Source organism: Drosophila persimilis, unplaced genomic scaffold (assembly GCF_003286085.1).
Source record: "Drosophila persimilis strain 14011-0111.01,24,50 unplaced genomic scaffold, DperRS2 tig00000191-arrow-pilon, whole genome shotgun sequence".
Taxonomy (NCBI): domain Eukaryota; kingdom Metazoa; phylum Arthropoda; class Insecta; order Diptera; family Drosophilidae; genus Drosophila; species Drosophila persimilis.
In genome coordinates this window covers 1564793-1577180 of record NW_020825298.1, presented here as the reverse complement: position 1 = coordinate 1577180, position 12388 = coordinate 1564793, and the positions used below count along the sequence as shown (strand labels likewise).

At 48.5% G+C, this 12388-nt stretch overlaps 1 protein-coding gene across 1 annotated transcript in view; it reads left to right on the top strand.

The window, feature by feature from the left end:
• Positions 1-12388, top strand: part of LOC6604583 — a 97096-nt gene that overhangs the window by 35915 nt on the left and 48793 nt on the right. Inside the window, exons 11-18 of the mRNA XM_026988946.1 lie at positions 6183-6326; positions 6394-6471; positions 6608-7228; positions 7898-8119; positions 8237-8419; positions 8670-9155; positions 9214-11658; positions 11721-12341. Of these exons, the coding sequence (XP_026844747.1) occupies positions 6183-6326; positions 6394-6471; positions 6608-7228; positions 7898-8119; positions 8237-8419; positions 8670-9155; positions 9214-11658; positions 11721-12341 (4800 nt within the window). The remainder of the gene's footprint in view (positions 1-6182; positions 6327-6393; positions 6472-6607; positions 7229-7897; positions 8120-8236; positions 8420-8669; positions 9156-9213; positions 11659-11720; positions 12342-12388) is intronic.

Sequence of the window (12388 nt, the reverse complement as noted above, 5' to 3'; positions counted from 1 at the left end):
TACCAACTGTAGTACCGATCTCAAAGGAAACAACCATGCCAACCTCTGTTTCTGAAACAACCACATCCCTTCCAGGAGATACTACTCGAATGGGAATGACCGTTTACACAACAGAAGGAGCTCCTAGGACTGTACCAACTGTAGTACCGATCTCTAAGGAAACTACCTTTCCATCTTCAGTTTCTGACACACCCACATCCCTTCCAGGAGATACTACTCGAATGGGAATGACCGATTACACTACAGAAGAAGCTCCTAAAACTGTACCAACTGTAATACCCATCTCTAGGGAAACAACTATGCCAACATCGGCTTCTGAAACAACCGCATCCCTTCCACAAGAAACTACCGGAATGGGAATGACCGTTTACACAACAGAAGGAGCTCCTAGGACTGTACCAACTGTAGTACCGATCTCAAAGGAAACAACCATGCCAAACTCTGCTTCTGAAACAACCGCATCCCTTCCACAAGAAACTACCGGAATGGGAATGACCGATTACACAACAGAAGGCTCGCCTAGGACTGGACCAACTGTAGTACCGATCTATAGGGAAACAACTATGCCAACATCTGCTTCTGACAAAACAACATCCGTTCCACAAGAAACAACCAGAATAGGCATGACCGATTACACCACAGAAGGTGTGCCGGGGACTGTACCAACTGTAGTTCCAATCGAAAGATCCTCGCTTAAGCCCCTCTCTAGGGAATCAACCAACAAGCCAACATCGGATTATGAAACAACCACATCCCTTCCAGGAGATACTACCCGAATGGGAATGACCGATTACACTACAGAAGAAGCTCCTAAAAAGGTACCAACTGTAGTACCGATCTCTAGGGAAACAACTATGCCAATATCGGCTTCTGAAACAACCACATCCCTTCCAAGAGATACTAGCCAGATCGAACTGACCGATTACACTACAGAAGGAGCTCCTAAGACTGTACCAACTGTAGTACCGATATCTGGGGAAACTACCAGGCTAACATCTGCTTTTGACACCACAACATCCCTTCCAGGAGATACTACTCGAATGGGAATGACCGATTACACAACAGAAGGAGCTCATAGGACTGTACAAACTGTAGTACCGATCTCTAGGGAAACTACCCTTCCATCTTCAGTTTCTGACACACCCACATCCCTTCCAGGAGATACTACTCGAATGGGAATGACCGATTACACAACAGAAGGAGCTCCTAGGACTGTACAAACTGTAGTACCGATCTCAAAGCAAACTACCATGCCAACCTCTGCTTCTGAAACAACCACATACCTTCCAGGAGATACTACTCGAATGGGAATGACCGATTTCACAACAGAAGGCGCGCCTAGGACTGGACCAACTGTAGTACCGATCTATAGGGAAACAACTATGCCAACATCGGCTTCTGACACAACCACATCCCTTCCAGGAGATACTACTCGAATGGGAATGACCGAATACACTACAGAAGAAGCTTCTAAAACTGTACCAACTGTAGTACCCATCTCTAGGGAAACAACTATGCCAACATCGGCTTCTGAAACAACCACATCCCTTCCAGGAGATACTACTCGAATGGGAATGACCGTTTACACAACAGAAGGATCTCCTAGGACTGTACCAACTGTAGTACCGATCTCAAAGGAAACAACCATGCCAACCTCTGCTTCTGAAACGACCGCATCCCTTCCACAAGAAACTACCGGAATGGGAATGTCCGATCACACAACAGAAGGCGCGCCTAGGACTGGACCAACTGTAGTACCGATATATAGGGAAACAACTATGCCAACAGCTGCTTCTGACAAAACAACATCCGTTCCACAAGAAACAACCCGAATAGGAATGACCGATTACACCACAGAAGGTGGGCCGGGGACTGTACCAACTGTAGTTCTAATCGAAAGATCCTCGCTTAAGCCCCTCTATAGGGAAACAACCGTGCCAACATCGGATTCTGAAACAACCACATCCCTTCCAGGAGATACTACTCGAATGGGAATGACCGATTACACTACAGAAGAAGCTCGTAAAACTGTACCAACTGTAGTACCCATCTCTAGGGAAACAACTATGCCAACATCGGCTTCTGAAACAACCACATCCCTTCCAGGAGATACTACTCGAATGGGAATGACCGATTACACAACAGAAGGAGCTCCTAAGACTGGACCAACCGTAATACCGATATCTGGGGAATCAACTTTGTCAACATCTGCTTCTGAAACAACCACATCCCTGCCAGGAGATAATACTCGAATGGGAATGACCGATTACACAACAGGAGGGGCTCCTAGGACTGGACCAACTGTAGTACCGATATCTGGGGAAACAACTTTGCCAACATCGGATTCTGAAACAACCACATCCCTTCCAGGAGATACTACTCGAATGGGAATGACCGTTTACACAACAGAAGGCGCGCCTAGGAATGGACCAACTGTAGTACCGATCTATAGGGAAACAACTATGCCAACATCGGCTTCTGAAACAACCACATCCCTTCCAGGAAATACTACTCGAATGGGAATGACCGATTACAGTACAGAAGAAGCTCCTAAAACTGTACCAACTGTAGTACCCATCTCTAGGGAAACAACTATGCCAACATCGGCTTCTGAAACAACCACATCCCTTCCAGGAGATACTACTCGAATGGGAATGACCGTTTACACAACAGAAGGATCTCCTAGGACTGTACCAACTGTAGTACCGATCTCAAAGGAAACAACCATGCCAACCTCTGCTTCTGAAACGACCGCATCCCTTCCACAAGAAACTACCGGAATGGGAATGTCCGATCACACAACAGAAGGCGCGCCTAGGACTGGACCAACTGTTGTACCGATCTATAGGGAATCAACTATGCCAACAGCTGCTTCTGACAAAACAACATCCGTTCCACAAGAAACAACCCGAATAGGAATGACCGATTACACCACAGAAGGTGTGCCGGGGACTGTACCAACTGTAGTTCTAATCGAAAGATCCTCGCTTAAGCCCCTCTCTAGGGAAACAACCGTGCCAACATCGGATTCTGAAACAACCACATCCCTTCCAAGAGATACTACCCGAATGGGAATGACCGATTACACTACAGAAGAAGCTCCTAAAACTGTACCAACTGTAGTACCGATCTCAAAGCAAACTACCATGCCAACCTCTGCTTCTGAAACAACCGCATCCCTTCCACAAGAAACTACCGGAATGGGAATGACCGATTACACAACAGAAGGCGCTCGTAGGACTGGACCAACTGTAGTACCGATCTCTAGGGAAACAACTAATCCAACATCGGCTTCTGAAACAACCGCATCCCTTCCAGGAGATACTACTCGAATAGGAAAGACCGATTACACAACAGAAGGAGCTCCTAGGACTGTACCAACTGTAGTACCGATCTCAAAGGAAACAACCATGCCAACCTATGCTTCTGAAACAACCGCATCCCTTCCACAAGACACTACCGGAATGGGAATGACCGATTACACAACAGAAGGAGCGCCTAGGACTGGACCAACTGTAGTACCGATATCTAGGGAAACAACTATGCCAACATCGGCCTCTGAAACAACCACATCCCCTCCAGGAGATACTACTCGAAAGGGAATGACCGATTACACAACAGAAGCAGCTCCTAGGACTGTACAAACTGTAGTACCGATCTCTAGGGAAACTACCTTTCCATCTTCAGTTTCTGACACACCCACATCCCTTCCAGGAGATATTACTGGAATGGGAATGACCGATTACACAACAAAACCAGCTCCTAGGACTGTACAAACTGTAGTACCGATCTCTAGGGAAACTACCCTTCCATCTTCAGTTTCTGACACACCCACATCCCTTCCAGGAGATACTACTCGAATGGGAATGACCGATTACACAACAGAAGGGGCTCGTAGGACTGGACCAACTGTAGTACCGATATCTGGGGAAACAACTTTGCCAACATCTGCTTCTGAAACAACCACATACCTTCCAGGAGATACTACTCGAATGGGAATGACCGATTACACAACAGAAGGAGCTCCTAAAACTGTACCAACTGTAGTACCGATCTCTAGGGAAACAACTATGCCAACATCGGCTTCTGAAACACCCAAATCCCTTCCAGGAGATACTACTCCAATGGGAATGACCGATTACACAACAGAAGGAGCTTCTAGGACTGGACCAACTGTAGTGCCGATCTCAAAGGAAACAACCATGCCAACCTCTGCTTCTGAAACAACCGCATCCCTTCCACAAGAAACTACCGGAATGGGAATGACCGATTACACAACAGAAGGCGCGCCTAGGACTGGACCAACTGTAGTACCGATATCTAGGGAAACAACTATGCCAACATCGGCCTCTGAAACAACCACATCCCCTCCAGGAGATACTACTCGAATGGGAATGACCGATTACACAACAGAAAGAGCTCCTAAAACTGTACCAACTGTAGTACCGATCTCTAGGGAAACAACTTTGCCAACATCTGCTTCTGAAGCAACCACATCCCTTCCAGGAGATACTACCCAAATGGGAATGACCGATTACACCACAGAAGTACCGGCAAGACTTATGCCAACTCTTAGTTCGTTCAATAGATCCACCATCCCAACTGCTTCAAAGGAAACAGAGCCCACCCCTATATCGGTAGTGACGCCTGTTTCGGCGGTTGGTATGCCAAATGCCACCGAAAGAACTGTGACTATTACTCCGACAATAAATTGCATGACTGAAATCGACTGCTCTGACGATGAGACTTGTGTGGCAGGCATATGCATATCACCTTGTGAGTACTATCAAAATGTTTGCACTGTGCAAAATTTGACAGTCTGTCGTACATTGAACCACACCACAATGTGCTTTTGTGATACCGCCGCTGATGTAAATAGACCCGATTGCTCTATGAAAGCAGGTAACTAAAGTTGTGTATATAAGTTGTGTAAGTCTTGATATCGAATCATTAATGAATGAATTGCAAGGAACCACAGGGTTGCGGTATCGTGGCGCCGACTACTTTCAACGCCAATACATATAACTGGCAGATCGTAGGCGCCCACTTCAGTCTATCTCTACTTTTGGATTTCCAGCCATCACCCTTCTCTACTTGTGGCATATACTCCTATATGTATGTTCATGTATGAGCAGCCATCCGATTTGTGGGGGCACGTGCATGCTAGAATTTGTTTTATTATTCCTCGCAATCCCCTCGTGTGTTCTTTGTGCCTTTGCGGTTATCATGCGCTACTTCTTCCTTCACATTTGTCTCCGCTCCCTTTCTTGTTATTGCTCGTACTGCTTCTCTTCTGGCTGTCCTTCGTTCAACGTTTTTGCACCGAATAAATCCACCCACCCACCAATCAATCTTCTTCACCACCAGCTGCAATACTACACCTGAGATAGTTCGAACTGGCCCATGAATGCCAATCCATTGGGGTTCTCCTCACCGTCTAGCGTTCAGTCGTTTGCATGTCCTCTTAATGTTTGCAATGTTGCTCGTTCATGTTTTAGTTGCCTGCTTGTCATCTGCCTGCCTGCTGCAAATCTCATCAAATCAAATCCAAATCCTTTTTCATCATCTTGAATGTTTATCGTTATCAATTATCGTTCTGGAACTATGATTTCCATTCGCATGTTCTCTCTCGGCGTGACCGACTCCTTTTCAATTTTTGTGTGTTTTAATCTGTGTTGACTTTTGTTGTATTTAGTACATATACTCGTTTTAGTTGAACATTATCATGTACCGTAAGTGTATTTGTCTGTATTAGCTGCATGTGGTAGATGGTTTACTAATTTATAACCCCAAAAAATCCTAGTAGATAAATGGATACTGTAGGAAATAACACTTAAATAAAAAATGCACTAACCCCCAATGCTTTTGCATGTGTATATGTTGTTTGAAGCAACAGCTTACAACTAAAATATAATACATATATTTAACTAATGTATAACGCCTGCTAGTATTTAATGTGGCAAAAATTATAGAGACTAAAGAACCAATATTGAAAATAGAAGAATTCTAATACTAACTGCATTGAAATGAATTAATGAAAGAGAAACTACCTACCGAACAGGATTCTTGATCAAGGGAATGACTTACATTTTACCGACCAATATATTAATGCACGTGTGTGCGGAACTATGAGATTTTTCTAGCTGAACCCAACTAATCGCATAAATCTCTGGCACCAACAGAAATCGGTTGCGCATCGAGTGATGAGTGTCCCACCCAGCAGGCGTGCATCAATGCGCTTTGCGTGGATCCCTGTACCTACAGTAATCCCTGCAGCCGTACCGAAGACTGTCGAGTTCTCAACCATCAGCCTTTGTGCTCTGCAGGTATGTGCTTCATCTAAAAACAAACTAAGTGGAAATTTTAATGCGTAATGTTATTGAATTTTTTCAGAAATGGGTCGCACTCCTGGGTGCGAGCACTGTCCGCCGGGTGCCAATTGCGATCCCACCACTGGTGCTTGTATCAAGGGTAAGTCCTGTCTCAAAAGTCCTAGCTAATTAATACTAAATACTTAACACTAAAAGTGTAAATACAATGTGTACATATATGTCTAATATAAAATAACCTCCCGGTTACCCGTGTAAATACCCGTCTCTTTCCTTAGCTAATGTAACAATAACAACTAGTACTACCAAGAAACCAAGAACAACCAAGAGACCAACACCAACACCAAGAACAACTGCAACTACAACCACAACCACAACAACTGCTAACCCAAACAAAAGTGTCAAAACACCGACCACCACCACTACCTCCACTAGCACTGAATCGAGCACAGCATCCACAAGCGCTACTAACCAAACAACCAGTAAGAATAAGCCACCAGACACCGAAAGCACAACATCCCACACGGATGCCACAAGGCGGTACCGCGATGGAGAGAACAATATAACCGATACACCGACGGCAAGGCCATCGGTGGCAACGACCAAGTTGCGTGGCGAAGACGTGGCCGGCGACAGTCAACGGCGAACCACAACGACGCCAAAGATGAAGACCACGCGTTTGGATACATCCAATGAAGTGCCCGATGCGACAACAACCTGGCCGACCGAGCTGCCAACCACTGATGGCACCACAACGGAGATCTACAGCACAATAATTGTCCCACTGGGAGGCAACAACGCCACCACCACTACTGACATCTCATTAATTAACCCATGTACAGTAGATACTAACTGTGCCCCTAACGAGCACTGTAAGCTGGGCAATTGCCGTAAGAAAGGTATTTTTATTTACCAAATTTATAAGTGCACGCCACTTTGGGATCTTTCCAGCACACAAAATTTAGGTCTGCACAAATCCACCACATGTATGTACATAAGTCTTTCGGCTCAAAATTAATGAGTTAAATATTTGTGTGCCAGTGTGAGACAACAACGAAATGAAAGCAAAGCCATTTGCCATTTGTATGAATTCGGAACAATCCCTCATTTTCACTTAATGAATTCGTGCCTCTTACTCTTACGTCTTACTCTTTTCACTTAAAGTTTTTCGACGTGGTTTTTTTCATTATCTGAATGAATATACACACTCATTCATTCGAACTTATTTCGAGCGTATGTAGCTTCAATACATTCCATTCCAAAAGAGTACAATTTTGAGTGGATTCTTGCAGATCTCTTACCCACAAATCAGTCTTCGACATTGTTGCTAATAAATTTATGTTAAAAAAAGATCCTAAAGTGGCAAGAGCGCATCTATTGTACATATATAAATACTTATGTATAGGGCTTGTTTTTGTGATCTGGCATTTTACCAAATAATTTTGTAAAAATTGTACATACCTTAGCCATAGCCCCTGTACATATTATTGAAATCATTTAATATCATTTTTAAAACCATCATCAATTACTTAACTCCTTTAACTCACTAAATCCTTTCTAACAAGTAGAGCCACCGGGTACACCGAAAACACCAGAACCCTGCCAATCGAACAACGATTGCATTGAGAGCGAGGCCTGTTACATGGGTCTGTGCCAGGATCCTTGCGATTTTGCCAAGATATGTGCCGCGAGTGCCAAGTGTACGGCTAAGAGTCATCGACCCATATGCACCTGTCCGCAGGGACATGAGGGCAATCCGATGGTCAAGTGTGTGCCCACCGAAACCTCAAGTAAGACACTAATCGAATTAATCAATTAAAAATAATTTCAATGGGATAAACTAAACGAAAGATAATTACCATGGAATTATGTCCGACATAAGTTAATAAAATTCCTTCACTTTCAAGTTGAATGTACAGACAATTCCGACTGCGGAGTAACGGAGGCTTGCATCAATGAGAGATGCCAGCATCCATGCGATGTTCACGATCCCTGTGCCACGAATGCCATTTGCATCAACACCAACCATGCGGCAGACTGCAGTTGTGCCGATGGTTTCCAGGGCAATGGACGTGTCGGCTGTCAGCCAGGTTAGTATCGCTAAAACGCTATAGCACACAGTATATGGCACATCTCTGTTGTCCTCCAAGGAATCCTTTGCTAATCTTACACATCGTTTCGTTTCCCAAACGCTCTCTTTTTCATAAACACTGTACAAATACCCGTACACCACGTATACACCATGTATAAAATTTGTACCGTCCCGACACCTCAACTATAAATACACCCACAACCGTACAACCCGAATATCGCACCCGTAATCGTAACCCAAACCAATAGCACGCACCCATGTCTGCCAATACAACGAGGACTGTCCACCGACGAAACTCTGCGATCGCCTCAACCGTCGCTGCATCAATCCCTGCCAAGAGGATTCCTGTGGCGAGAATGCCGAGTGCGTACCAATCAACCATGGAACTGATTGTCGCTGTCTGCCCGGCTTCCTGGGCAATGCCTATGTGCAGTGTTCGCCGCTGCAGGGATGTCGTGCCGACACCGAGTGCGATTCTAGTCAGGCCTGCATCAATGGAAAGTGTGCATCGCCCTGTCAGTGCGGCGCCTTTGCACTCTGCGATGTGATCAACCATCGTGGGGTGTGCAAGTGTCCGCCTGGATACAATGGAAATCCCCAGGTGGGCTGCAGTCCGCCGCAGAATCCTTGCGATCCCAATCCCTGTGGCCTCAGTGCCCTGTGTGAACTGGACAACGGCAATCCCATTTGCTACTGTCCCAAGGGACTCACAGGAAATCCATTCAAGAACTGCAGTAAGTATTCCTTAAGGACTACCAATAAACAAAAAACTAATTACTCTTGATTATGCAGTCCCGGAAGGCGATGAATGCACACCGAATCCTTGTGGACCCAACTCCGGATGTCGTCGCGTGGATGGGCAATCCGTCTGCTTCTGCCTGCCCGAATACGAGGGTCAGCCCCCTTTGATAGCCTGCGAGCTGCCGTCGAACCCATGCGGACCGTCGCCGTGCGGCCCCAACACACAGTGCACCGTCCTGAGCAACGGCTTCTCCAAGTGCACCTGCCTGCCGGGTTACGTGGAGAGCCCCAACACCATTCGTGGCTGTGTGGAACCCATCAATCCATGCGATCCCAGCCCCTGTGGCACTGGTGCCATCTGCGACTCGTCGCGCCAACCAGTGTGCTACTGTCCGGACAACAAGATCGGAAATCCCTTCAGGCTGTGCGAGAAGCCCGCGGTGTCAATTGAGCTCTGCCAGCCAGGTCCTTGCGGCCGAAATGCCGACTGCTATGTGGCCGGTAATCGTGAGGAATGCTACTGTCGCTCAGGATATGTCGGCGATGCCTACCAAGGATGCCGCGAGCCAAGTCGCACCGTCTGTGACCCGAATCCATGCGGACCCAATGCCAATTGCGTTGTCGCCGGCGATGGACAGACCGCCTGCGTTTGTCCCGAAGGTCTCTCCGGTGATCCCACATCGCTGGTGGGTTGCCACGGCTATGAGTGCCAGGTTGATGCCGATTGTCCCCACAGCAAAGCCTGCATGGGCTTCCGCTGTTACGATCCCTGCCCCGGAGCTTGCGGCCATGGAGCCAACTGCCGCGTTGAGGAGCATCACCCCGTTTGCTCGTGCAATGCTGGCTTGACTGGCAACCCAGGAGTCCGTTGCTATGCCCTGGACCATCCGAAGACCAATCCGTGTGTGCCCAGTCCCTGTGGCGTCAATAGCGAGTGCAAACTGCTCAACAATCGCGCCGTCTGCTCCTGCATTCCCGGCTACCTAGGCGATCCAGAGTCGGGCTGCCAGCCGGAGTGCGACATCAACTCGGACTGCGGCGAGATCCTGTCGTGCATTAACCACAAGTGCGTGGATCCCTGTGCAGGAGCTATTTGCGGTATCAATGCCATTTGCAATGTCCGCCAGCATACGCCAGTGTGCCATTGCTTGGACGGATTCGCCGGCGATGCCTTCCTTCAATGCGTGCCGATTGGAATTTTGAAGAACGTGTCGCGCGACCCGTGTGCCCCGTCCCCCTGCGGACCGCACGACGTCTGCTCGGTCTATGGCGATGGTGTGGCACTGTGTGATCCCTGTTTTGGACCCAATGCCCAGCAGAATCCACGTTGCCGACCCGAGTGTGTGGCCAACTCCGACTGTCCCTTCGATCGTGCCTGTTTGGGTCAGCGCTGCCTCGATCCTTGCCCCGGCTCCTGCGGACGCAGTGCCCAGTGTAATGTGTACGAACACAATCCGGTGTGTTCCTGCCCCGTAGGACTCTATGGCAATCCATACGAGCAGTGCACCATTCAATCGGCAATTGTACCAACTCCAGCGCCAAGCTGCGCAAAGCTGCAGTGCGGCGCCAATGCTGAATGCAAGCGGGCGCCCGGTGGCCTCGCCTGCGTCTGCCGCAAGGGATACTTTGGTGATCCACATGTTGGCTGTCGTCCAGAGTGCGTGCTCAATAGCGACTGTCCCGCGGACAAGGCCTGCATGAACTCCAAGTGCGTGGAAGCCTGTGCTGGCGTGTGTGGTATCAATGCCGTCTGCCGTGTGGTGAACCATGCCCCAGTGTGCATCTGTTCTGAGGGTTACAGTGGAGATGCCTCCATTGCCTGTAATCCTTACTATCTGCCACCCGTTTCACCGCCCATTGTGAGGCCACATCCGTGCGAACCCTCGCCCTGCGGTCCCAATTCCCGCTGTCTGGCCACCCCCGAGGGATATGCCGCCTGCTCCTGCCTGCCAAACTTCAAGGGAGCCCCGCCCGTCTGCCAGCCCGAGTGCGTCGTAAGCTCCGAGTGTGCTCCCAACCAGGCCTGTCTCAACCAGAGATGCGCGGATCCATGTCCCGGTATCTGCGGTGTCGGAGCCCGCTGCGAGGTGCTCAATCACAATCCCATTTGCTCGTGCGAGCAAAAGTTCGAGGGAGATCCGTTTGTTGCCTGCTCTCCCATACCCGAGCCGGGTCGCGAGGTGGATCTGCCCAAGAATCCGTGCGTGCCCTCGCCCTGCGGACCCAACTCCATTTGCCAGATCAAACAGAACCGCCCGGTCTGCTCGTGTGTGGCCAACTACATTGGCAGCCCGCCCTATTGCCGGCCAGAGTGCACACTGAGCAGCGAGTGTCCTTCGGACAAGGCCTGCATCCATGAGAAGTGCCAGAATCCCTGTGCCAATGTCTGTGGACACAACGCCCGTTGTACGGTCATCGCCCACTCCGCTCACTGCAGCTGCGACCAGGGTTACGAGGGAGATGCCTTCATCGGCTGCTCTCAGACAAAAGAAGAGAGTAAGTACAATTATTTGTCTATAAAATCAGGATATCTCATCCGAAACAACTTCCACTCACAGAATCGGGTGATGACTTTGGACCCTGCTATCCCAATCCTTGTGCCGAGAATGCCGTGTGCACACCACACAACAATGCCGCTCGCTGTAGCTGCATTGAACCGTACTTTGGAGATCCGTACAGCACTGGATGCCGGCCCGAATGTATCTATAACTCGGAATGCCCCTCGTCGCTGGCCTGCATCAAACAGCACTGTCGCAATCCTTGCACAGCTGCCTGTGGAGCCAATGCCGAGTGTGCCGTGGTCAACCACTTGCCATCCTGTAGTTGCACCCGCGGTCACGAGGGAGATCCGTTCGTGGGTTGCAAGCGTATGCCTGTGGGACCTGTGAGCGTCTGTGAACCGAATCCTTGTGGCCCCAACAGCATCTGCCGAACGGTCGAGGGTCATCCCACGTGCAGCTGCCAAGTGGGTTACTTTGGAGCCCCGCCACAGTGCCGGCCTGAGTGCGTCGTCAGCTCGGAATGCTCGCAACATCTGGCGTGCATCAACCAGAAGTGTACTGATCCGTGTGCCGAAACCTGCGGCTTCAATGCCAAGTGTCAAGTTAATAACCACAACCCGATATGCTCTTGTCCCAGAGACTACATTGGCGATCCCTTTGAACAATGTGTACCTAAACGTAAGTCCAATATAAGCAGGAATATTAGGCGAATCTAATGCATTACT